Below are 27,786 nucleotides of genomic sequence, written 5' to 3'. Positions count from 1 at the left end.
AGTTTGATGAGTGACTGTGATAATGTGCAGTAATCAGATACAGAGATAGCTAGAAACTGCCCAATGAACTGATGAATTCCCTTCCCATCTAAGTAAAGATGAGGAGGACAAAACCACAGACACAGTAATGCTTTGAGAAAACTGGGAAGAACACAATTTAATCTGATTTGGAATCCTATACCCAGGCTTCAGAGTTCTTTGGGACAGTAAAGACAGGTTCTGGTTAAATTGGCTGCCCAAAATGAATGAGGAAGGTGATTCCCTGCAGCGAGCGAGGCAGGATCGGGCTGACTCACTCTTAGCTCTGAGTCATGGACAACGCACAATCCTGACCGGTCCCAGGCCGCGCTGAAAGACTCATCTTTGCAGCAGCCTTCCAGACAGTAACACACCTCCTCCTCTCTTTCCTCCTCCACTTCTCCTTCCCCTTCCATGACTAATCCATGACACAAAGGTTACAGGAAGAAGTAGAGAAAGAATTAAAACAAAACACTGCAAATTGGGAGGACAAAGACGAAACCAAACTACAATCATAAGAAAGTGAGAATAAACCTGTATGGGCGCAGGGTTCATGTTACCTTCAGTTGTTCTCTATCATCTGGCTATGACAGCAATAGATTATTTGACCTTCAACAGAACGCGAGCTGTCAATCAGACAGTCAATCAGATAGCAGGAGATTATTTCAGGACTGTAAAATAGCCTTTGACTGTAGAGGCAGCAACAAATGGCTTGCAGAGGTTGCTGTTTCCCACATATAAGCCTTTCCTGGCAGAGCTTTATTTTCCTTTCAGTTTTGGGTATCAAGATTCATAATGATCTGGCATCACAGATGTTGCAGTACTTTCGGAAGGGAATACTGAATCAGTAGTGATGAGCATCACTAAGCAATACTAACTCATAACAGGAGACAGACTATTCATAAAGTAGTGTCTAACAGTTACGTGCATGATCACATTAATGTGATACTTTTATAATTGCAAACTGAGACCCCATTATCTTATACGATAAAATACACAAGAGAAAAGGGACTCCTAGCTCCAAATCACTTCCAGTTGAATTATTAAAACAAAGACATTTGTATAAAGACAGATGGGAAGTACAATAAGTCTAGATTTGCCAGAATAATAGATGGTGTGTTGTGAATGCACCTGCAGTCTACTTGTTGCCAAGGCTTTTAAAGGGGGAGTTGAAGAAGGATAATGGGTGGAAAAATAATTTGTGGAAGTTTGTTGGGAGTCTTCCCCAGGGGTAAGGGAGAGCATGGTAGAAAGCATGAAAATAATTTGAAAATTAAACAAGTGGGTAGGAGATGGAAAATGGCTGGTGGTGAAAGTCAGTATTCTCAGTATTCATGAATGAGAAGAAATGAGAGATTCATGAAGAAAATAATGCTAAAAACTCCTTGGAAGTCAAAATATTGTAGATGCAATATAGAAGTGGGGATAGGAACGCAAAAGTAAGGGTGAATCCCTGAGTAGATAGGAGAACCTATCTCTGCCAAAGGAAATGTAGGAGACATAGAATAAATGTGAAACGTAGGGGAACCACGAGAAACATAGGAGACTCTGAAACTCTGAGACACAATTGATAGAGGCATAGTAACACAAAAAACTCACAATTTTTCAACACAGGTAACTGGATTAGTGATGCCTTCTTGCATACTGATTAATGAAGTGAAGTAGGGAGCATATAGAAAGTTGGGGGGGGGGGGGGGGGTGACAAGGAGCCTTCAAAAACACCATGAAGGAATGGTTAGGAAATCAGAAAGAGGGCCAGAAAGAGAGCTAAGAGAGGTCAGAGAAGGAGAAGATTACAGATGTTTGTCAAAACCAGAAGAGAGGATGAATCAAGTAAGGGTTTTGGTTTTGCTAAAATGTTTTCCTCTCGGTGTGGGATGAGTCAGGCAGGTGCTGACGCCATTTTGAAGGCACACACTGAAGGTCAAATTAAAAAGTGAGGGTATGGAAATATACGCTTAATGATCTAGGTGGGCCTTTAACGTGAAAGCTGAAGTCAAGGAAAAAGGTGGGGAGCACTGAGAGGAAAGGAGCAGAGCAATGCAGGAGTAAAACTAAGAGAGAAGAGCAGGCAGGGAAAGGAGCTTGGACAGCAGGTGAAGGCAACATGCAGTGAAGGACAGTCCAAACTAATAAAGGAGTAAGAGTGGCAAAAGTCAAGCGGAGCAGTAAGGAAGGACAGAAATGGGAGTGGAGGCATGTGTACCTGGCAGAGATTTTCACAAAGGACTGTCTCTGTACCGGTACCCATGTAGACAGGCAGCTGGAGAGACAAGAGTCTACATTTCTGTGGCCAAGTGCAGCAAACTGAAACCGCACCTGGCTCCATATCTGGTGCTCATCAGTTGCCAATATCTGATACTAAAGGAAGAATATGAAATCAGGGCAAGTGTAAGGAGATATTCTCATTCCTAGCCCCCGGGACCTACATCTCATGGACATCCTGAACCAAAGAAGGTGTCTTGGTTAAATAAGGAGGTCAGCAAAAGTGATGAGCATTGCAGGATGATGATGACCATAACCAGAAAGATGACCTCAAGCTAAAGGAAGAATTCCATCCAATGACTCAGAAAATAGGTGTATGGAGAACTAAGAATAAGTGGTAGGTGACCAAGGAGCTATAAAGGGAAAATAAATACATAAACAAACAAGCAAAATTAGCAGAAAAGAGTTCAGTTGGTTAGATTAGATCTCTGTTTTTAAAGAAAGTGCATTCTGCATTGACATCCACATGCAAAGCATCAGAAAGTCGCAGCCTGTGCTCTGTTCCAGACTGCAGAAGACTCCTAGTGCCAAGGGGGGAAGCTTACCTCAGCGAGACAGCAATACTTGCTCTTCTTAGCTGTTTTTTATCTACCAGTTTTGCCTGCTTGCTCTCAGTGATCACTGAATACAGACATCACAGCATTATCTAACAACTCCATGATTGCCTTTCTGCAATCACCTCCTGCCAGCCCCGGGCTGTGCTCCGGGGCATGGAGCGCCACAGGGATGTTGTTCCCTGCATCAAGGGTAGCGGAGGAGGTGGCATGAGGATTTGGGCATGAATTAGAAAGGGGACACGGTTCAGGTCTGAAACTGCAGTCATGATTTGGTTTCACAAGAATTCTGCAAACTTCTCTTGTGAAATTCTGCTACGCACAATAGCAGAAATCCTACCCTCCCCCAAATCAGTCATTCGGAAAAGATTGTTGCTCCTTCTAAGCAGGAAAACAGCCTCTTCTGGTTTGGGATCTCAGCTGGAGTTAGAAACATTCAGGATACCAACCCAAATCTCCCTGTAATTTAAGGAGATTCCTGCCCAAATTTCCCATCCTGTCTCACCACTAATTCCTACAGTAACAAATAATTTTCATCTGAATATTTGAGAAATTCCCTGAGTCTCTGGGGAACAGTTACTTATAAAGCAGTACTCCTGATGTTCATTACTTGTATCATGCGCATCTAATAATTCTCAGGGTTCTGCTTCACCACTTAATATCTCGATTACCATGAAATAAAGAAAGGCATCAAGGGCTGAGAATGTAGCCGGATGGCTCTTTACAGCGTGGTCTAAAAAGCATGTGGTGCTAAACAGGTGTAAAAACAAAACCAAAAATTTGTCAGAGGTTATGACTGCAATGTAAGGCATGTATTTTCCGATTATGCCTTGCCAAAAGGCATTCTTGAGAGACTGTTGCCAGAAAGAGCTCGTTAAAGTGACATCAGAAGAAAAATACTAATTTACGATGTGTGCTACATATTTTTCAGGAGCCTCAGCTGTCAAAGGATAACACTGCATAAGAATTTGTTTTTTTCTTACGTGCTGAACTCCATGTTTACAATTGCCCATCTCATTGCTGTTGTGCCTAACCCTGGCCTTGTAAAAAGGGATCCTGTAAGTACTGCATGACTCCTCTCCATCTTAACACCCAAGTAAAATTGCTACGGCCATGCCAAAACCAGACATTCCCATTCACCAGTTAACGTTAGCCATCTGGTAAAACACACATGAAGGGTGCAGATTCTGAGAACTTCACTCAACCTTACTCGGATCTTTCACGGAGCAATAGAAATCTTTGAATTTGGTACAAGAAGCAGCCTCAGACTTGCTCCAGCCAGCCCATGCATACAAACATGTGTCAGATCCCCACCTCTCTCAGCACTACCTGACTTTTCCCAGCAAAGCCCCTGAAGGGGCAGGTGCCCTTGGTGGCCGCGTGTCCTTTCCCACAAGCACACATGGTAGGGAGGGGCAGGGATGGAGAGAGAGACAACTTTTTTTTCAAAATACTGCCCCAAAAGGTCTGTTTGCTGCATTTTTTTTCTTAGGAGGTGGTAAATCAAACCATAGCTTGCTTCACTGCTCTTAGTGACACAAATTGTGCCAGCCCCTCGCCTGATAAATAAGTATGGCAGATCTCAGTCACACAGCTCTGATCTTGCTCTCTAACAGAGCAACTGCATTGTGCTCGCTGTCGTTACAGCAGCCCCGGCTGATGTGAAATTAATGCAAGCCTGGGAATCTCTCAAGTTATGTCACAACACTGATCGGCTTGTCTTCTAATAAGATCATTCAATTACAGTTCAACCATTTATCTGCTTCTAATTTTGTGAGAGCAATTAAACATTAGCACCTGATATTATCTGATCATGTGTGTCTCAAATGTGTGCTGGTTAAGTAAGCTAATTAAAGTTTACTGGTTAAGTAAGCTAATTAAAGCAGGAAATATATAGACTAAAGAAAACATCACCAGTCCCAGGGACCATCTGGAGATTAAAAAATAGAAGAGCAGAAAAATAATTAAAAAATCACATATTTTGTTTCTCCTTATTGCATAGCATCATATGTACGTAGCCTGTGCAAGAGATGCAATGAAAATACACTTGATATTTGAAGATAAAAAGCTGGCAGATGATATCAGGCACCTAAATTGAAGTAAGATCATTGCCCCAGGGTTAAAAGCGGTACCTTCTGACAGCAAAAGTAAATTTTCTGAAGTGCTTTAAACTAAAAGTTGAGGCCATGGCGAGTGCTCTTATGCTTTAAGATTTCATTAAAAAACTGTATCTAGTGCCTTTGGGCTGGACCTTTATTTGGACTGAAATCTTGACCCCAGTGAAGTCAATGACAAAGCTCTCAGAGGCTTTGGTAGACCCACATACCCACAGGACAGGTACCGGCACGCTGAGCATCACCCGATGAAAACCCCCAACTTCCATTGCTATGGCAACAGACAGTACAGAAATTAAATAAGCGGTTACCTTTGGAGGCCGTGGAGCCCCAGAGCAGTGCAGAGGTTCATGCATGCAGTCAGCTTTCAGGTCTCTGGCCTGAATATGAAGAGGCACCTTAGTGCTGAATACAGTCACAGAAATCGCCCAAGCGGTGTCCTTCCGCTGATGTTACCGAATACAGCTGTGTTAGCAAGCCTGGCTGCAGCTAGTTAGCTAAGCACATGCTTTGATGAACAAAGTCTTTGTTTTGCGCTTTCTTCTTCCAAACCAGATTCACATGTCTTTGAGTCAGCAGAGAACTGCTGTCTAGAGGCAAGGTGCAAAACTTGGGGCCAGAAGACCTGGGGTCTCCCATTTTCATTCTGCAGTCAAATATTGGATAAGAGTACACTCACTGCTTAATCCTGCCTCATGTTCTAGATTTCCCTTCCTTAAAAAAAAAAAAAAAAAAAAAACCAGAAAAAAATAGGTGAGGTGACCTGTTAATATGTTCAGTCTCCCAACATTACTAGGAAGTGTATTCTGTTATTTTAGTAACATAATAAACTTGTAAATACATGACTGGGAAAAGAAAATGAACAGCCAGGGGCAAGTTTTTAACACGTGATGAAATTACATGTAGTCTCAATATGAGTACATGAAGACTTAAAGGATTTACGTTAAAAATTTACTTATCCTACCAGGTAGATTCCCATAGTATTTTTATTTTAATGTCGATTAACAGAGCAAATGAAGGCTTTATAGCTTGTTTTTTTCTGTCCCTACCGCACCCTCTGTTTTTTTAAGTCCATCTTAAGATGACTACTTCCGACTTCCTGTAGTTTGCTGCATTTATCCACTTTCCACCTATGCATCTTCTGAGCTTGACAGGCTCTTGTGTGTGTGCCTCCTACCTCTGATATATACAGAAATAGGGAAGTGTGTAGAAGGAATTTCAAACAGTCACAGATATCCCTTATGTAGTGTCCATATACAGAGATGAAGTTGGTGGTAATTACTCTGCAAAATAATAAATGTGTTTCCACCCCAATAGCTCCAGCTTTTTTTTCCCTGCCTAAAGTTTCACAATAGATTTTAAATATGCAATGCCATGGGAAAATACTTACAGTGAATACTTATTTATGAAGATATCAACAAATCCATATAATTTTGAGAGAAGAAAGAAGGTTCTGTTAAATAACAAAGAGAAAACACAGGAGGAGCAAGAAAGGAAATTCATCTCTAACACCAAGACACGCACATTCTTCCTGTGATCCAGACACAAAAGATGTGAGACAATCCAAAGCATCATTTACATGAGGAGAGGATGTACTGCATGCTTACTCACATATAGTTTGCTGCACAGAGTTAAACACTTTGGTGATCATTCTGCTCATGTAAAATGGTAAGTCAAGCTGCTTTTTTGATACATCTTGATTTGCTTTTTTATCTCATTTTTTCCTGCTTTCTGGTTATATAATTCTCTCTCTCTCTCTTTCTCTCTCTCTGATTTATCTGGATCTGAAATGATTGAAGAGAAAGATGTGAGCCCAGGTGGCCATACAAGAAATGAAGAAGCAATGAAGAAGTTTCAGAGACATTGAACAAAAATAAATAGGACATGTGTATGAACACTTATTTACATGTACTGAAAAATGTTACATGAGCTAATTTTTTGCATGTTGTATCTGAAGTAGCAACTGCATCAATTACACTATTACTGGAACACATTTTATAGGAAGGGGTATCTTCTATCACCTTCTTAAATGAGACTGTCCCACAGAAGAATGGTGATCTGTGAACAGCACATTATGTTCTCCATTAAAAACCCTGGAAATAGAAATGAAACTCTTGCTGCCTAATCTGTTAATACAATCTTGCACATCAGATCTGTATTTTTCATTTTTTGTATTCTACAAGGCTAGTAATTTTAATATTCAGTACTGATGGGGGTAAAGGAAGACACAGCTAATGACTGAAGGGATAGCTCTGCTAATGAGAAACTGAATAATTGATCAGCTCCATGGGCACCAATATAAATATGTTTGTAGATGGGACTAAGTTTGGTTACAAATCAGTGATGGCTCAGTAATTAGAACCTCTTTCAGAAAAGCTTTAAGAGATCTTACTGTATTTTTATCACTTTCCTGTTCTAGTGGAGATATCTGTTCTCTTCTTTCTCCAGGCTCTTCTATAGCCTCTTCACCTTTCATGTGGTAGTTTCACCCTTGCTTCTGGTGTTATATGGTGTGAAATTTTTTATTTCAATTGCAGTTTTAGAGTCCATAGCAAGGGCCAGTGCTCCCCTGGTAGCTCCTGGGAGCCCTGCGTGGGGTCTCATGCTTGGCTATGGTATCAGAGAGTAAGGACCCAGCATCCATTCAGGCATGCTCCAATCTCACTGTCAAGTCCCAGCTCTCTGCCACACAGCTTATTTATGCCTTAATGTATAAATAATCTGTACATGGGTACAGCAGCAGAGCTGGTAAGGGAGAACCCAAAGCAATCCATGTTTTATTACAAACACCATGATTTCATTTTCACAGCAAGGACAGGTTGGGCGTGGGCTGGGCTGAGCCTGGCAAAGTCTCCTTTCCACTGGCAGTATCTGTAACTTGCTCAGCTCTTGAACATTGGGTGTGATAGGCTGAAGCTTGTTTTTGCCTCCTTGTGTAGATGTAGACATACTTTAAAGATCCTTAGCCCGTTTACCATTCTAGCTGATGGTGCAGCATGCACTCTCCGTCTCTGACAAGAGCACATAGTCCCTTCCCTTTCCCAAGCATATTGCTAAAGTTTCTATAACTGCAGGCATGAAGAGGGGTGAAAAAGGGCACTTGGTTTAATTGTACTGCCTGAAACCCATCTCCTGGTAGAAGGCAAACCTTCAGGAGAAACCACTAAGCTGCTTCCCACTCAGCATTATTAGTGAGACAAAGAGAAAGTGAGAAGAAGAGCACAAAAGCTGGTGTACACTAGCATTACACTCTTCAAAACAAGGCCATGGTAGTAGTAATATTAAAAAATCTAGTATCCTCATGGACACTAGAACACTATAAATAATCTCACCATTGACAAATTCAAGTGAAAACCATGACTGCCCAAGTGTATTAGGTTTTCCTCCCTATCACACTAAAACAGTAGAAATAAAACATTGAGCTGTGGGGGCAGATGAGGAGTGTATAAAGGGTAGTTACTGTGATTTATGAGGTTACGATACTGGTGACTTCCCCTGTTCTTAAAGGAATAGGGAGGGAATGGAATGAGAGCCAAGAAAACAAAGGAGATTCACAGCATTTCAGGAACAGTATCAATGTTAGGACTTTTTACCATATAAATGTTACCTTGTCATCTCTTGTTGCTTTCAGTTCCTTCTGATGTAGCCTGGCAGAGCCTGGGGGTTTTTAAAACATGTTTTCCTCAAATGAGAGGCTCATAGTTGGTAACAATGAAGATAAATGGCAAAACTGCTGTTCCACGTGACTTGTGTTTGCCTCAATAGTCCCAGCAGTCCTCATGGTGCAGCCCCCTTGGAAGCAGCAAAGGTGGAACTCCACAAAGACGAAGGGTGCTTTGATCCTCTGAGTTGTTTCATGTATTGTGCTCAGGGTAGAGCTTCAGAAGGCTGTGTTCTTGTTAAATAATTTGATTCTTTATTGATGTAACTATTTCCGGAGCTTTACTGTCACTCTCAAAGCATCTCCAAAGTCTTTCATCTTAGTACATCTGTTCCTCCATCCTGCTTCCACTACATTACTTACAGGGGCCTCTGCAGCCCATTTAGCCCTGAAGAGATGACTCAAAGCTATTCTAGACTATTGTCTAGATGCGAAAGTAATCAAAGACCAAACTTTTAATAGAGAATTACTAGCCAATGCCTAGCGGTCACGTGTCCCAAATCTTCTAGTGTATTATCTTCTATGCTAGAAGAGGGTCGGTGTTCTTGTGAAAGCTGTCATCATCTTGCCTAGGAGCTCTTCATCTAACAAAGGGTCCAACTGGCTGTTTAAAACATTGCCCTTCTGCTGCTTCGGGTATAGGAATGAGGCTTGGTGAGACCGGGCCCATAGTATGTTTGTGAATTTACAAATTGTGCAAATTTTGTACATTTGCAGATTATATTTGTGCATTGACTTCACTAGGACAAATTGGGTCAGCAAGGTTGACCTGGGGAGAATAAAATGTGTTACTTGCTTTTGTGTAAGTCAAAGAGGGCCAAAGTCAGTCTCCAGTTACACTCATGCCAAGCTCTTTTGAAGTCAAAGTTTTTCTACCATTTTTGTGTCTCACCACACCATGTTCAGTGATGAAATTCTGGCAATTTTTGTTCAGCTTCAAAGTAAAACAGGGAGCAAAAGTGCCGGTTGTGGGAAAGTGAACCAAACCCTTTAATTCATCATCTACAAGCAAAGGACTGGGGCTGTGCTTTGGACTTCGCAGGTGCCCCAGAATAATTTTTGGCATCTGCAAATCCCATTAGTTTTCCTTTGCCTGAGCAGGTACATGAAGACAAGCTCGCATCTCCCATCCTTCCCATTTCCCCTGTGACAGCTGCCTGTCTTGTCATTAGCTTTCACTAGTAAAGCAGAGAAGAAGAGTGAGTGTTCGAGTGGCACGAGTTCTTTCCTGACATAGGAAATGCTATACCAGGACAGGAGAGTCACAAACTATCTTTTGAAATAGGAACCAGTGAAGTCACTAACATCCTTCTAAGATCCATTTAACTTTTTCTTTTTTAAAAACACCAAAAAGGATGCCACTGCTAATTGGGAAACCAATAGAAAGAGAGGGAGAACAGGAAGGCTTGGCTCTAATGCTCAGGTTTAGAGAGAACCTGTCCCAGCGAAGAGGCATTTCTGAATTGGACTACAAAGTACCATATCACATTTCTGAGGTTCATAGCTGTGATGTCTGAGCCTGAGAGGTGCAAGCAAGCACAGTCCCTGATGTGCATGTGTCTACAGGGGGGTCACCTCAGGAGGTGATAGGGAAAAGAAATTCCTGCTCTGTCTGCCTATGCCTTCATCCACAAAAGAGAACTGACACATGGAGAGGACAGTGCTCCTGCTGCCATTGCATTTCTCTAGTATCAGCAGAATTGCACTTCTTGGTACAATTTTTTGCTTCCTAGCTGCATTTGCTGTCTAGACTTCCCCTCACCAGTCCTGTCCAGCCCTGCTAAGCTGCAGGGACAAGGAAAATGGAGCAGTACTGTGCAGGATGCACAGGAACAGGATCTTCTGCTCTCCAGCTCTGGCACCCAGGAGCAGCCAGCATGGGATCACTAACAGCGTCCTATGCCTGTGAGCAAAGGGCAGTGTGACCTTCCTTGGAGGCAGGGAATGACTGTGACTTCAGTTCAGGAGCATGTGTTTGCCTTCAAGAGGATGAGTTTGATGCTGGTGAATCATTTGCAAATGAAGTTTCTCCCAGCAGTAAGCTCAGGGGCACTGCCAGGACTGTGCTGCACCAGTTTTACCCTCATTGAAATCACTGGATTGCACTGGCGTAACACTGAAGTAATTCAGATGTAAATCAGAATCTCTTCTTCCATCCTAGGAAAGATCAAATCTTCCCACTCCCACGAGGTTCAATGAGATTAATGCAGACTAAAGGATGTTGTGAATTCAGAACCAGCCATATTCAAACAATTCTCACAAATTTTCAGGCTGGAATAATATCTGCATTCATTTTAAGACAGATCTGTCAGGGTCTAAATGGCATGAAACAGAGCAGTAATTCCCATCATTTTTCCCAAGGTCTTTATATTCTTGTTTATATTCTCAAAACTCTCAGAGTAATGGAGGAAACAAAGCACCATGTAATCCTGGTGGTGTCAGATTCACTGATCTGATGTGGCGTGCCATGCCCAGAATATGAAGTATGGATGATTAAAGGACATTCACAGCATTCATAAATGACACTTCTGTGAAGAGTATTTGTGGTTTATGCAGAACAACTGAATCTGGGCTGCAAGAAGTCAGTCAGTCACCATCTCTGAAAAAGATCTGAGCTTTCTCAACAACGTTATTATGGTTGCTTTCTCCATGGGAAGGCACCATCAAATTAACAGCTGTCATCAGGAGGGGGAAAAAAGAGGTTTAAGACTCTAAGAATAAATATTTATTTGGGGACAGATTTCCTCATCTTACTTTCCTCAGGAATTATTCTGTCTACATTTCAGTTGCTTGCTCTTCTTCTAAAGCAGTATCTATTAGTAGGCTCAGGTTTCTCAAAACTGTTGCAACATCACAACAGGAGTAGTGACAGCTTTCATGTAGCCTAGTCCCAAGGTATTTTGTGTCAAAATAACCCAGGCTCTATCAGATCCTGTGGATGGTATTTCGGCAGTGTGTTCCCTACATGCAGCCTCTTATTTAGGAGTCAGAGTACCATTTCCTCCAGACATTTAATTCCAGAAAGGACTTTGTACTGCAAAATGCATTGTCCTGAAGCTGCAGGCATCAGGTTTTCAGGCTGCATCTTTTCTGCTCAGGTGAGGAAGACCTGCACTCTCAGCCACAGCAAGGATGGAAGGTAAATATCCAGCACGCAGGCCAAACTGCAGATTTAAATGTCTCTGTCAAAAGTCTGATCTAACCTGCCATTCTGCCTGATCATTGTCCACCTGCACCAACTCTGGACCCTGAAGCTCTGCCATTGTGGCAGTGAGAAGTGAGCACTCCCAGCACAGCTGTTTTCAAAATCAGCAAAACATCAGCATCCCCAGTCTTGCTGTCATCGACTGCAATTCTCCTGTTTGGCCATAGTGTACATTTGCAGCCACTGGGGTTTTTATATGAGGTTGTCATAGCAAAGCACACACTGACTGTATGTGCAAAATGAGTGAATCCACTCCAGATTTGCTAAAATTCATGACATGCCTCCAGAACTGCTGCTCAAGAAAGGTGTACTTATTTTACTCTCAGAACGGAGCTGTAGCAATCCCTGCAAGGCTGTTAGTCTTTCACGGTATGGAGTTGTGCTTGATGGAGTTCTGACACTAATTCAATTCTCACATGTTTTACTGAGGCTTTTTATCATTTTTCCCTTTGGTTTTCCTCAAGAAATGGGGGAGGTTTGTAATTACAGAGTGAAGATGGCCTAAAAATGTAGGGTGAGACATGGGTGACCATAAATTTCTATCAATTGCAGTGTCTCCTGTGCATCTGAGAGACTGAAAGGTAAAAACACAGACATGGAAAAATGTCAAGTAGTGCCTTCTTCTTAAATGTCAGATCAACAATTGCAAATGCTAACAGTTGCCTTTTTGGTGGATTCTGTGCTACGCTGTATGGACATGGCACCCTCTAATGAACTCCTGCTCCCGTGCTTCCTACACAAGGCCTCCCAAATAAATAGAGCATTTGAACAGCTTAGGTTTTGATATTTCTCTGGGAATATAAAGCAATTATGTTTAGAAACCTGGCTGTTGTAGAAGAAACTACTAATTCAAGGTAATTCAAATCAAACTTGAAGTTCTTCCCCAAGTTTTCCTTACCACGTGCCCTTAAAAGGGTCTACCTAAAACCTAAGAAATTTGAGTCTGAATTGGCCAGAAAGTACATTTTTCAAATTCCCTCAAAAGATGGACATTTCCAAAAGGAATTCCTCTCTGAAGGACAGTACCATAATGTTTCCAAAATATGATATTCTCCCTGATACCGTGCTGCCACTGCTATTTTCCTTACTGGGATTTGTCTAATTAAATGGCAGTGCTGCCAGTGCAGGCAGCTGTGTCTGAGTCTGAGAGACCATCCACCTCGCTCTAATGTTGGTGGCTGAAACAGGTCAGGTGAATTAAATGCAGTGTGCGCATTCCTTTCCAGGGACTACTTCAGTCTACACATCTGTACCGTGAAGTCAGACATCCAGGTTAGGCAAGATGAATACCATCCATGCTATTTCATTGTCCCTCAGTGACTGCTGTGCAGACCAGTATTATTGTCCATTTTCAGTCATGAGCTCCTCCTGAAGGTATTTAAGACCAAACAGAAGTAGCCTGAAACAAAAGACAAATAAATGAAAGGGCATGAAAGTGTCTTTACAGATGACAGCCAAGCACATGGGGTAAGAGTATGGGAGAAGAAACAGTAATGGCTTTCAGCAGGAGGAAAAAGGCAAGAGGCTTGGGCTAGTTATGTCTATGACCTTTAACTTTAGTTGGCAGAATGAGCTATCAACCAATAATAAGTCAGTTATTGGGATGATTAAGCTCCTTTCCTCACCATTTCACATCTGAATAGCTTATGGTTACATATACGCAACTGACTGGGTTTTTTTTATTTCCTGGTGTCCCCTTGGCCCAAGGTCCTTTAAAGGGTTGGAGGCTACCCCTGGCAGCAGGTCACCCCAGAAAAGACAGTGGAGCAGAGTCTGAGTGCATCTAGAGAGCTAAAACACCAATAGACATTTAAGGTCAGGTATGTCTTACATTTGAACACCTGTTTTGCAGATACATACAGCTGAGCTAGTAGCCCCACGCTCTTTTTATAGCTAAAGATAGACAAATGCACATTCGGGGCACTATCCATCTGACTTATTTTAGATATATCCTTTAGGATGTGATAGTTTTTGCTGTGATCTCCATCACCTCTATTGATTCATTATCTTTTGACTACAGGAGAGACAGCTTAGGTGTCTATATTTAGTCTCACAAATCCCGGTCATACCATTAGAAAATCCCTGGGGTATTTAACTGAATCATGGAGTGTCATATCCATGTCATCAAAGCTATATGTGTACCTAGTCCCTAGGAAATGCTTTTGAGGGTCTACTTCTTATACCTCAAATGTAAGCATAAGTACAGTCAGCTGTTAGATATACTCCATGTAGGCTTAAACTAGCCTCGCTCAAGGCATGACAACATGCCCAGAGCTCAGGTATGGCTGCAGAATCAGCCAAGGCACTGCATGAATATATGTTTGAGTAACCTCTGCCTTGTCCCATCCTCCTGTGCCCAGTGACTCTTGCTCAGGTATGATGGTGGAGGAGAGGTGCCTGGAATAACTGAAGCTCTTCTCTTACCCCTTTTCATTGGGGATTACCTCCCACCACTGGGAGAAGATGGCAGCAAATCTTGTGACCACTCTGATTCTCTTCCCAGTCCAAATGAAGAGCAGGTCGAGTAGTTCCTGTAGTATTTTTTTAGGCTACCCCAACTGCCCCTGTTTTTTCTTCCTCGGGGCCCCTCTCTGACAGCCTCTGTGCCCTCCTGTGTCAGTCAGGCTCATACTTACGATGCCTTCCTGAAAAGCTGCCTCCCTCCAGCAACCCCAGCTCAGACACCAATCTAATAAAACCAATTGGGCATGACAAGGCTGCATTTTGCTCTGCCTCGCACCTTGCCTGACGCTTTACCACGCTGCACCCCGTGGGCGAGGAGCCAGTGCTGGATGTGCCACGGGAAGCCCGCGGGAGCTCAGCCCGGCATGGCACCCTGCGGAGTTCAAAGCCGCGGCCCAGGGAGAGCAATAGCTGCAGCAGCTGGGACTCAGGGATGTGCAGATGTAGCCATATCAAGTCCTGTCCAGGATGCCTAATTCTGGGCTGGCTGCTCAGCTATAGCATAGGCATGGACACAGATGCTGTTAAAAATATCCCCCGTTGCTTAATTTCATATTTTGCTTTCTTGTAACACAAAACCTAGGATCCCTCTGAGCAACTGTGTACATTTTGTTCTGTAAATGGTTTAAAAGTATATTAAAACATTAATCTTAGCCCAAGCTCCTGTGTGCCAGGTTTCTGACTGGAACACAATTTAATGGATGACTCATAGTAGATATATTGTATAATGGTACAACGTTCTGATAGCCAGTGATTTATAGCTACAACACTTAGCACTCGCTTGCTTTGGAAAGCCCTTTTACTGCTTATTTGTGTAACATATTGATACTTTGAATTTAAGAATATTTTCATAGAATAGTGTTCTAATAGCCAGAAAAAAACCCAAACAAACAAACATGTAAGGCAGATCAGTAATCAAACTTCAAGCTACTCCTTCAAAATGCTAAGTTAAGAATGTCTGAGAATATATTGTATTGCCTTCAAACTGAATTTGAATAAATCATGTCTGGTCTCTGTGGCAAGCAGTACAAACTCTCCTCGAGGAGGGTCCTTCACTGCCATGCACTGGGGAGGTTCACGGACGTGAAGAGAAACCAGACTAACAAAGTAAAAAATGTTTATTTCCCTTTAAACAAAGAAGTGCACAGCTGTAGTGATGGCCCATATAGCTGGCTTGGTTTAATATCAATAACCTTGATTGGCCTATTCTTAACAATTCATTTGAAATGTCAGTTGGAGGCATTTCAATGGACAGTGAGCATTTGAAAAGAGAGGTTTCATTATGCATACTGAGGGGCTATCCCACCCTTGCTTTCCATAGGGCAGGCTCTCTGGAGCTGGCAAGGACTGGTGTGAAACACGGACCTCCTAACTTGCCAGCCTGTGTCCCTTCACGCAGGAAAGCATTGCCAGAACGAGGACACACAGGAATCTGTACAACTTTCCTAGGCCAAAACTGAGTCAGTCCTTTTACTCTGACTGAATTACTAGGAAGACCTGCTCAAAAACAATTAGCAGTTTATGTCATATTACATTTTGTTATTATTGCTGAAGATAGTATTCTGGGGTTTATGTAGTCTGAGTGTTTTGGTTTGATTTGCCCTAATGGGTAGTGATGGTAATTAATGCTGCAGCTTTCTGTCTGTAAGCTATTAACCAATAACCAAGAAGAGCCTTAACAGAGAAATAACAAGTACACATGATGAGAGGCTGCTGGATTAGCCAAGGAGATTGACATGCCCATTACATTACTGTGCAATTGCAGGGTCCTGTGTAGGCAGATGGACCTTTGGGATTCCTTTGACAGGACTGGAACATTAACAGTATTTATAATACACCAATATATCCTGCAAAACATCATAGACACCAGTTGTAGTTCCTTCTTGTAAAAGGATAATAAATTATTTTATTTCTTCTCTGTGAAATGGTTCCAGAATCCTTCTGAAGTTCTTTCATTACATATTGCAGCTGAAGTGTTCACAAGAGTTACATGACTCTTAGCAGGATTTGCAAGAGAGGAGAATATGACTGATTGTGTTCCTATTGACCCCTTTTGCCCCTGACCAGTTAGCCAGAATTTAAGACCATTGCAGGTTGCTTTCACGAGGAAGGAAAGTTAATAATAAAGGAGATTTTTTTCTCAGGTGCTCTCCTGCAGAGCTGTAAAGAACTTTCCTCAGCTTTTGTGTTCATCAGTGCAGCAAGAACAAGTAGCAGGAGGCAGCCTCCTTGCCCACAGATCGAGTTTCTTGCCAGGCTGCATTCTGCCAAAAAAAGGGTTCATTCTTGGCCGTCCTCCCACAGCCACAAAGGAGCTGCTTTCTTAGGTGCTTACCTGGCTTTCCTGGTAATTGTATCACACTTTTACTTGCTGCATAGCCACAAACCTGTGCAGTGCAATGCCATCTGTCTCCAGGCTGTCGAAAAGAGCAGCACTTGCTTATTCCTTTGTTTAGGAGACAGGCATATCAGCCTGAGCAACAGTTGCTGGGCTCCACTAGAACCAACCAGATATTTCCTCTCAGCCTGCCCTGCTCATGAATTAAAACCCACTAGCTTCAGTCACCTGCACACCCATAGACTGAAAGCTTATGACATTTTACTCTCCTTCATAGAGTGAAGGTGCTGTGATAAACCTTTGAGTCCTGGATTTGAGTGTGCTGCATATTGTACAAGACACAAGGATAGACCCTCTGCCTCAAAGAACTTGCAACAAAACATATTTGACTTCAGCAGAAGACAAAACCTCTAGGCATGTTTTTTATCTCAAAGTTAACAACCAGTTATCAAGCATGGAAGTGGTGGAAGATTTGCTTCTGTATCATCTTGCAGTTTAATTTTACCTGTTTCTGTGAGAATAAACACCTCATAAAACTTCCTAGTTCTGCAATTTTCCCAGCTAAGACTAATGTGCACAGAGATGTTGGTTACATTTGCCATGCTTTATTTGTATCGTGCATGAATCCAGTTCTCATCAGTAACAGGTTCTTTTTTACCTGCTCTGACCTAAGAAAAACACTCTCTTTTTATTGTAGCAAAATAGTTCCGCTGCATCAGGTAGCCACAGATGAAGTGTGCTGCATTTGTTAGCTCACCCAAAGCAAAGCCTGATTTTTGCTGTAGTTTGATTAATATGAATTTAATGTAATTCATCTCAATGCACTGTTGTGCTTAAACTCTTTATGCTAACATTTTCAGATTCATTCTCAAATTAATGTGATATGGATCTAAGTACTAATCATACCCATCCTTCATGCTTTGCCAATGGTATTCTTACTTCTTTAAATCACCGCATAGGAAGTGATTAAATTCCTCAACGGAGTCATGAGCTGTCTGCATGGCCATTACCCTAAAAGAGAGGTATATGATTTCATTTTTAAAGCCACAAATGATAGTTCACATGGAGGGTACAGGAAAGAAAGAAATGTTGAGGAAATGAAGTAAATGAAGTTTAGGTATGTAGTTCTCAGGCAGTGTGCTTTCTATGTGTGCATTGGTTTGAGCTACAGATAAAAGTTCCAGCAGAGACTGACTTAGTTCAAATGGAAAGTATGTTTAGTCAGTCTCTGCTACGAGGTTTGGTGAACAGTGCAAACAGCTGGCAAAGAGAAGCAAGGATGCTCTGTAGTCATCTCCCTTTCAGTTCAGTGATATGAAATGGTGGAAGCATTAAGTTAAAATGCCAGGTTTGACAACATACTGTGGATTTTGTTGCAGAACTCACCGGCCGTGCTCTGCTCCCCTCCAGCTGCCGGGCTGCCGCATGAGACCATTCCCAGAGCCCCAGTGCCTGGATGGAAAGCTGGGGCAACTTTGGCATGGGCAGGAGCAGAACCAGCTTGTGTCCAACCTGCAGGCACCCCAAGTCGCTCCCACTGGAGCCGTCGGGGAAACGATACCTGCAGCTCTCGGGTCAAGCCCCTGACCTGCAGCTCCTCTGAGGAGATCCCCACAGGGCAGTGTGCGGCTGGCCCAGCCCAAACCTGGGACACAGTGGATTTTATCGAACCTGTCTGGAAAACTGCTGTAATGCCTCAGAAAGCTTGCTGACTTTTGACAGGCCAGGATAGCTGGCTGATGTCAGGGATGGTGCCACCTGAATGGATATGCAGCCTTTGGGAAGCGCCTATCAGTCAAGGCAGCCGTTGAGGGGATGGATGATCGATAAGGGGAGAAGGGAGAAAGGCCAGCCACCAGCTGGGAGGCTGCATTGAGCATGGGCAAGGGAACAAGCCAAGAAACATATTGACCCAGACCTGTGAAAAACAGTCCAAGGATGATTTAAGAACCTTAATGAACACATTTGCCAACAGAAAAAGGAGAAAATACTTCTTCCTTCTTCTTTTTTTTTGTTTTTTTAACCTTTTCAAGCCACTCTACAACCCTTTTTGGGCATACTTTGTAAGAGCTGTTCAGATGGGTGTGGAAAAAAGATGTGACTGTCTGCTTTGCCCTGTGTGGTGAGCAGAAAAAATGAATCACCAAAAATAAAAATCAGTCCTTCAAGTTAATCCTGTCAGAATCCTATATCCTAACCTATCAATAATCCTATATTTTCATGATCATCAAGCTTCACTGCAAATATTGAAACAGAACTAAATGCATATGTTTGGGCAATTGCTTTGGGAATGTTTTTCAGCAACAGAAGGTGGTGCACTGAGTGGCTAACAAGCTTTTCTGGTCCAGAGGGGCAGTCCAGATGGATGCAGAACATGCAGTCCTCTATCTGCTGAACTGCCAAAGTGTCCCTTTAAATAGACAAGTAAATCCTAAAGACATCTCTTACAGCCCAGATAAGGGCTTGTTTTCCAGCTTGGAAGACATCTGGAGAAGTTAAGGGTAAGGAGTATTTTCCTGTGGCCACAGATGACAACTGTCACTTTGCCATCACTGCTGTGACTTCAAATTTCCAAGTAGCATGTGGAGCTCTCCCAAGAACAGTGGGTCTCTGCTGGCGCAGCAATGTCCTCCCACTCCTCCTGGCCCTCCTGGGTGCTGGTGGCATGGAAGCCCATGTGGAGGACCAAATTGCCCTCTCCAAGGAGGCAGGTGGACATGCGATCCTCTCAGAAAAGAAACAACGTTGTCCTGCACCAGCTGGCTCTCTGGTAGTGGGCATGACACGCTTCCCTCCACCATCTGCCCACCGCTTCCCGGCGTCTCGAAGCCACAGTCTCTTGTCAAGGTCTATGTCTGCAACCTCATCTGAACTGTAGGCAGGTGCCACTTCCCACCTTCACCCCCTCTGTTTAGCTCCATGTGTCGCTTTCTTATTTGGTCAAAATAAACTAAAGCTGTCTTCTCACAAAGAGAGTATACCTGGTACTCTACCAAAAAAATCTCCACTGCCAACAGCACTTGCCCTTCCTGAAGGAGTCAGTTCAGAGCTGGGTGCAGTTTAAAGAGTAAGTGACTCTGGCTCAGATGGGATTGCTGAACAAACCTTAGAAAAGTTTGATCAAAAGTAAAAAAAAATGACCCAAACTGGAGCTCTAAGTTACTGTCTTCTTCATGGCCTTTCTTGTACATCTAGAACATGTTGCTTGTTATAGTTCTTAAAAACATCAGATTGCTGACTTTTTAAGGGGATTTTTTGTTATATGGTACTTTTTGGAGTGCTGTTATCATACATGTTTTCTATTTTGTGGGGGCTGTTTGTTCCATTCATCTCATTTATAAAAGTTTAAAATCCCTGTCACTGATAGGTGCTGAACAAACCCAGCAAGAGCTGGGGAATTTTGTTCCACTTTGCTTTCTTATAGCCTATCAGTAACATTTGTCTTCACCTGCTTAAACGTAAAATGCTGGTCAAGTGTGTGACATTATCCCATTTGTCTAACAGGTAAGCTGCAAAGTGCTGCAATTCTTTCATCAGTACATGTTGGGCTGCAACTACTTCTGGATGCTCTGCGAAGGCATTTATCTTCACACGTTGATTGTGGTGGCAGTGTTTGCTGAAGAGCAGCGTTTGCACTGGTATTACCTCTTGGGCTGGGGTATGTATGTTTTAATTTGTAGCAAAATGATCAATTCTTTCAGATGTTTGAATTCTTCTACCATTTATACACCTGAATTTTTTTATTTATACCTCTAGATCATAGCTTAAGATTGAGTTCTTGTGTCCTAAATTTGAGTGCATTTATTTAGATGGGCCTAGAGACTTACAAAAATCAGCAAGAATCAGTATCCATTATTTGCTGCATCTTGGGATTTGCTGAAAGAAATGCTTAAGTTTTGTCAAGCAAAGCTTTGGGAAAGGAATAGATTTCTATCCAAACGCATCTCTTTTCTGAACAAAAGTTGTCTATTTTTGTCACTTTATATGCAAAAATATTGATCTGTGACAGTACTTGTAAAAGTATATTATTTCTGGAATGAAGAAGAGGAAAAATCAGTGTCTATGTTTCCCAAAGTGAAAAAACACAGTATGTAGAAAGAAGAACCAGAATGTCTCTGGAAGTGAATCCAGTATCAGATATATTTTTGCAGATGTTGTTTTAAAGGAGAAGATTCAGTTTTACCTACCTACACAGGAGTAGGTAATGGCTCTGGTGTCAGGGCTGATTTTGTCCAATAACAGTGATCTCTAAAGCATTTCAGAGAAACCTACAGGTGTCAATAAGCAAATCTTAATGATATTCTATGACAGAATTTACAAGCCCATGCACTATGGATGCAAACTGTAAGTAGTCACATGCATATCGCCCAAGGAACCTTGACTAGGTCTGGTCCTTCATCTCCAAATATGCAGATCTCTTCTTTTTTCACTAAGGGAGCCCTTCCTTTTAATTAGTAGCAACAGCAGATGTTTATCCTTTGGACTGTCTGGTCCAAGAAAAGGGCATATAAATACAACCATTATATTACAGTGGAGTGCAGTCTCTTTCACATTTAAATCACTATTGTAAATCCAGTCCACATCAGTGTTGACAAAAAATCATTATCAGGAGCTTTTTTCCAGTTTGGGAAACATGAATCTCTGGCCTCATTCCAGTTTCTGGCAAGCCAGTCCCCATATCTTGAAACCTCGGTGCAGCTAAGCAGCAAATGATGGACCTTTTTCCATCATCCCATTGCACTTAGGGATGTTCACTTGTATTCAGCTCTTGCAATCCCAGTCTGAAGCTGCTAGAATTTACTCTATATCTTCCATCCTCTTTGGAGGTGCTCTACTTGTTCAACATTATTTCAGTTTCAGCAGGAAAATAAAAAATAGCCCTACTGCTTAAAGAAAGAAAAATTAGGAATTAATTAGATCAGAGAAAAATGTCCCAGTTCTGAGTGTTCTGAAGAAGTTTAAAACTCTGACTTCTACCAGTAGTTAGGCATCCAGTATCAGGTCCTACATAGGCAGTAACAGCAAAGTGGAAAGTTGTTATTCCCCTGTTTGGATTTCCATCTAAGAGCATGCTAACTTACTTTCCTCTTATGGTATAAGACTTAGTGCTCTCTGGATACCTACATTAGATACCTAGAAAATCAGCACGATTTTCTATTTTATATGGATTGTAGTGCCAGCTAACAGTTTCCAGGAACATAAGAACTCTAAGAACTCTTTTTTTTTCTTTTTTTTCTTTTTTTTAAGAAAATGCCATCATGCACTCTTTTTTCTTATGAGAATGGCATCTTTTCTGAGAAGAGAGGGACCTGTCATGCTCTTAGAATTAAAAGTATGTGAAACATCATCAGCTCTTAAATGAAGACAAACTTCCTGAAGAACCCTAAATTGAGTCAAGGTTTCTGGACTTTGTCAATCCAAATAGCTGAGCCCTCTTGGAGCAAGCCACTGCGCTATCACAAAGTTTTCATAGTTCAGAATATATGAATATACAAAGTCTGATAGGGCTCTGCTTTTGAAACGGCAGCCCTATATGAAGAGTCATTTTAAACATTTCCTTTCAGATAAAGCTTTTTCCATTTTCATGTCTTGCAGCATAAGCCTTCCCAAAATAGTGTCATTCCATATCCAATTATGCAAGAGGAAAATGGTCATAAGCATATTTTTTTCAGGTGACGTTCAATTTAGGCCATGCAATTTAATGCAACTGGGACAGCTAGCCTGCAGTGAAAGCTTATGAGCTAGCTGTAATACTGCTGAGAATGACACTAGCATCATGGTGCGTAATTCAGTGAAGTTATCTGATAAGATACTCATTAGTATCTGTAGCACTGCCCAAAAAATAAACAGGGTGGTGGCTGTGGTAATAGGATGATGATATCTTGAGAAGGAAAAGTTTAATAAAAATGTACATAACTCATGACTATGAAGTCTGCAGCCTTTTAAATTAAACTAGACGAATACTTCCACAAAAAAAGTAATCATTAGCACCTCCTAACTAAGGTAAAAATCATTAATAACAAAATGATCTAATTAGGACTACCTGGCCACCCCTTAAGTTTGCATAAATCAGTGTAATTCCACTGATTCCAGAAGCAGTAGTCACACAGTCTAACTTTAAACATCCAGCTGTGTTAATCAATGGAGAGAGATACATTTCTCCAAAGGGCAATGCAGAGCAACCAAGCAGATTGTGCTCTGAATTACAATTCTAAAGATAGAGGTAAATGTACAACACAAGATGAAGTTACTCATTATTCATTGTTATAACTAATCCCTATGCAAGAAGATCTAGATTGTTTTATTTGGAAAAATCACTAATGACATTTGTAAAATAGCTTTATAAGAAAAATAAAAATCTGAGCAAATATCTGAGCACTTCCGCAATAGGTTTGAGATGATTGAATGGAATCAGACATGGACAGATATATTTCAAGGCTAATACCTTCAGGTGATAGCTTCTCTGGGAGGTGCTGCTGGGGATGTCATTTCTCATTTGTTATTGTTTCACTGGGTCAGGAAATCACCCTTATGCAGGGCAAGAAAACAGTATCAAATGTGTGCATCCAGCTACAGTCCACTCTGGCTGCTTCAGGCAGCTTCATCCACATAAAAGTGAAAAGGGAATCATTTATTTGCACAGTGCTGAAACAGAGTGCTTTCCAAATTCAACTGGAAATGAAATTAAGCATAATTGCCAGTTTGTGCCATAAAGGACCTGGAATGACCTATGGGGATATGTCATACCTTTTCCTGGGATGGCTGGGGTAAGACATTTTCTGCGCTACTCACTGCTCACCACGTGTCGGTGGGACACCTGGAGTGATACATGTTGTGCCACCAAGACCCAACAGACCTTGGTGCTCCACTTCTCATTAACTCTCTGCCTTTTGGCTCTTTACAAGAGAAGAGTAACATCTAGCCCTAGAAGAGCCCATCCAGCCTGCAGCTGGAAATCTGAGCAGTAGGCAGTCATGAGCTTCTTGCCCTGTAACTGACTAATGAAAACTTTCCGTCACATTCTTGAGATTTGCTTGTGAGTTTGTTGAGCCAAATATTCTAGGTTAATGCATTTAGCAGAAGAAAAAAGGTCCCTTGGCATCATGTGGCATGCTCTACTCATGATGCTCCAAGCCAGAGCTTTCAGATGAAGAATTTTTTGCTATTACAGAAAGGCCCCTTAAAGATTGCACTTCAATCTGTCTGTCAACAAAACTGGCTCAGACTTGCTCCATTTCCAAATGAAAAAAACTTTCTCAAGCTGTCAATCTCATAAGCCCACCCTAAGGTTGGAAGCTCCTTTCTTTCTGTTCTGAGCTTTTTGTTGTTCTACCATTCATCATCACCCAAAAAAGGCATTCTGCAGCCAGAAGCCAAGTAATCATTTTCTAATAATATATAAAGGAGAAGGCAATCTAGTTTGTTCTCCCATAGCTGCATTGTCCTCCCAGGGTAAACTGCAGTAAGAACTTTATTTGGCAGTAGAGTAAGTAGCTGTTGCTTAAAGATACTTAGAGACATCAAAGTGTCCTATTTACATACTTTTTGACCTTATTCTCACTCCAGCATTGGCTGGCCTGTGCTCAGAGGTAAGACTTCCCCAGAATTTGGCTAATTCTCTGTCTCTTCTAAAAGTGTTTATGAAATCACTAGCACCTGAAGAAACAAGGAGCCACGTTCTTCCTTCTGTGACTAATCATGGTATCAGCAGGACATTTTCACACATTTTTATTTATAATTATAGAACATCCAAAGCTCAGAAGAATCGTCCATGGTTTTTAGGGAACAGGCAGCAGTAACACCAAAGGTGTCCCCAGAGCTCTCTCTGCACAGGACAGACAAGGCAGTAGATCATCTCCCCACTGGCCAGCTGTCTGTATGTGCAAGGTTGTACAAACTGGGGTCAGTATTATAGTGCAGACTCCCTGATTCCAGGTTTCTAGCCTATTGGAGAGGGACACAACATACAAGCAAGCTGAAGGAAGATGACAGGAGTGGACCAGATTGTCACTCTTAGTGTCAGGCTGGAAATAAGAATTTGAGGCTTCCAGTTTGTTAAGCATGGCATGTTCTCAGGCCTTTGGCCCAGTGCAAATTTGCTCCCATCACCTCCCTGTCAGAGCAGTGGCCTCCCCTGAGGCTTCACAGATAAATCAGGAGATGTGGATTTATGGTATCCACAGCTTCACTCCCTGCTGAGATAAAGCTGCATGGGCTTGGCTGCACAGAGGCTGGGAACCTGCAGAAGATACCACAAATTCCCATCCCCCCAAAACCCCTCCTGGCTCCAAACATTTTCTCTTGCCATAGGCTCCAAAAGAGCAACTCCTTGCTCTGTTGTTTATTGCTCCATAATCTGGCATGCGAGTTAGTGTGCCTCTCTCTTGCTCAACAGTGATTTACATGGTTTTAACAAGTGTCCCTGGTTTCCCGAGGTAATACTCTGCTGAGAACCGAATGCTCCCTGCACCGTTCCCACACTGCCTGCTCACACCCGTCCCTGCACAAGCCACAGCAGCGCAGGGGAGCCTGGCAGCAGCTTTGTGATGCTGCAGGAAGGCATGGCCCATGGGCTTTGCTTCTCCTTTTGGCCTGCCTTGAATGTTATTCCCTTCTGCATTTCACCATTGAGGTAATACTAGGGCCCTGAGTGCGATGGGATTGCCGTTCTTTCCGGAAAGCTGTGATTTCACATGCATGTGTTTTGTGGACAAGACGTACTAGTGTGTGTGACATATGAAATTCAAGCTAAAAAAATACCAAGACTGATCTATAACTTTAATCATTTCAGGGTTCCCTTTAGTGCCAGCATCTATTCATGCTGTTGCAAGAGCCAGATACTTCAATGACAAGTGAGTAGCATGTCTGTTTTTGAAGGAACTTAGCATTATTTAACGGTGTAACACATTTTATTTCAGTTAATAATAAATTTTAATGGTGTATTTCCCCTCCAGCTGCTGGATGAGTGTTGACACGCACTTGCTCTATATTGTTCATGGACCTGTAATGGCAGCTTTATTGGTAAGAATATTATTTGCTATCAACAGTTTAATAATTATTTTAGATATGCTGCTAACCTGTACAGAACAGAAGTTTCTGTACTTTAAGTGTTTTGGTCAAAACTCAGAAGTAGCTAGAGGCTTTCTCTACTCAGTGTTACAAGGACAGGTTCTCAATGTTTTTCAAAAACAAGTCCTCTAAAGGGACCTCCCATTGAAGAATCAGATTGAGGCAAACAGAATCACTAACTGCTTTTGAAAATCAGGGCGGGTCACTTTCTCCCAGTGTAACTTATTTGTGACAAATGTATTGCATTTATGTGACATCAATGAGGCATTTAGCTATGCTTTAGCTGGGGTGAGCTGAGTGCAGACTGGTCGCTCAGCATGAGTCTTACTTGTCATTGAACTGGTGTGGTCCAAAGGTAGGGAGCTAAACTAGGCCAGGGAAGGGACTGGACTGGGCTGTCTGAGTAGGACAAGATTCAAAGTGCAGCTCGGCAATGTGTATACATATAGCATCTTGTATGCTAGTGGTGCTGTTTGGCACAGTAACCCTGACCTTCCTGAGAGGTGCAGTAAGGGTTTTATTCAACCCAAGCCCCAAGCTCACCTCAGTGTGTCACCCAAGATGGACTTTCAGCTTTTGAGCTGTCTCTTGCTTGCAACCTTCTGCATGGACGTACCTGTAGTAATTACCTCAGAGATCAAACAGCAGGGCAGTGAATACTGGGAACACCTTTGAATAAAGAAACGACTTTCCACCTAGTAGCTGAAAAACCTGAAAATCTTTCTACACTTTCTTGAGAAGCAGACTTGCACATCAGCCATGTGAAGAAGCCCATTCCTCCCTGCCATATAGATAGTCTGCTGTTCCCATAAAATCACATCTATTGTGGGTTTACTGGTTCAATCTTAATTGCTTCTGCTGTTGTAATGCCAGCTAGCTTCTAGGAGAGGCCATTCAGCCTTTATTTTTATCGCCATGCTCCAGGTCTGTACATCTTAGCCACAAAGAAAAAAAGGAGGGACTGGTTTTTATGTAAAATGAGCAATCTTTAACTGTTTTCAAAGTAAGGTATTATAGTTTCTGGTTTGTGCTTATGCCATTTCTAGTTTTATTTTTCTTGTGATGATATCAATGTCTACAGAACGTCCTGCATGATTTGATGCAAAAATCCCATAGTGACAGGCTGGCTCAGAAGAGCTGAGGTTTTTTACCTTTCTAAAGTCTTTTTTCTGCTTTTCACAGTTACTTCCAGAAATTCTAAAAGTGAAGGTTAAGCAGAGTGAGTGAAGTCAGAGTAGGATGGAGAAAAAGGTTTAGATTTAATGCTGAATGGGACCTCAGAAGTCATTTATTATTCCTTTTTTCCAGTAGAGCACAAATGTAAAACAGTTGAAATGTCTCTCACTAGTTAAGAAGTGATGAAATGCTTTACCAAAGCCTATTGACTCATGTTTTATTGTTCTGAAAGATTCAACTGAAATTTCTTATGTATCTATGGAATTCAGGTTATTAAAATATCTATGTAAGTTTTGCAACTTACGTACTTCTTTTAAAAAATCATCTGAAAAAAAGTCTATTGATGTTCCGAAACGTAGGTGCCTCATATTACTGTAACAGAGTGGAAAAGAGTGATCTGGGCACACTGGAGAGGGAGAAGGTCTGTGATACCAAGGGTGTCCACAGGGTACCCTCTGGGCTCATTATCAGCCTGGGTTTGCCCTTCCTGCTCCTCCGCGGGCTCTCAGCACAGCCCGCAAGGAGCTCTCTGTGAAGCCAGGGTCAAGAGCAGGTTTCCGTATGCTGAGCACCCACAGCTGGAATCAGAGTTCTAGAAATGGCTGAGGAGAGGAGATGCTGAGCTACTTGGCATCGCCGACCATAAGGGTCAGGGGCAAAACTTTCTGAAGCCTCTGGCATTTCTGCCCTGAGCCAGCAAGTGTTAACTTTTACCTGTGGGTAGTGTACCACGGGGTCCGTGCAGTCTGGTGGAGGCAAGGGGCAGCCTAGGTTCTTCTCAAGAGCAGCCTTGCCCCCCTGCTCATACACAAGCCTGAAGTAGTGGCCCATGTAAGATGGAGCACAATCCCCAGAGAAATTGTGTGCCCCCATAGGTCCTACATGCCCAGGGACACCCTGGGGTTTGTCTCACCTGGCTGCAG

General features: G+C 42.2%; 1 protein-coding gene across 1 annotated transcript in view; it reads left to right on the top strand.

Annotated features, from left to right (window-relative positions):
* CALCR (calcitonin receptor) overlaps positions 1-27,786 on the top strand; it is a 178,992-nt gene that overhangs the window by 136,594 nt on the left and 14,612 nt on the right. The window contains exons 7-10 of the mRNA XM_075049378.1: positions 3,769-3,895; positions 20,123-20,276; positions 25,410-25,470; positions 25,573-25,639. Of these exons, the coding sequence (XP_074905479.1) occupies positions 3,769-3,895; positions 20,123-20,276; positions 25,410-25,470; positions 25,573-25,639 (409 nt within the window). The remainder of the gene's footprint in view (positions 1-3,768; positions 3,896-20,122; positions 20,277-25,409; positions 25,471-25,572; positions 25,640-27,786) is intronic.

The sequence above is a fragment of the Buteo buteo genome, chromosome 2, assembly GCF_964188355.1.
Source record: "Buteo buteo chromosome 2, bButBut1.hap1.1, whole genome shotgun sequence".
NCBI lineage: Eukaryota > Metazoa > Chordata > Aves > Accipitriformes > Accipitridae > Buteo > Buteo buteo.
Note: the sequence above shows the minus strand (reverse complement) of the source record. Positions and strands in the feature narration are given on the sequence as shown.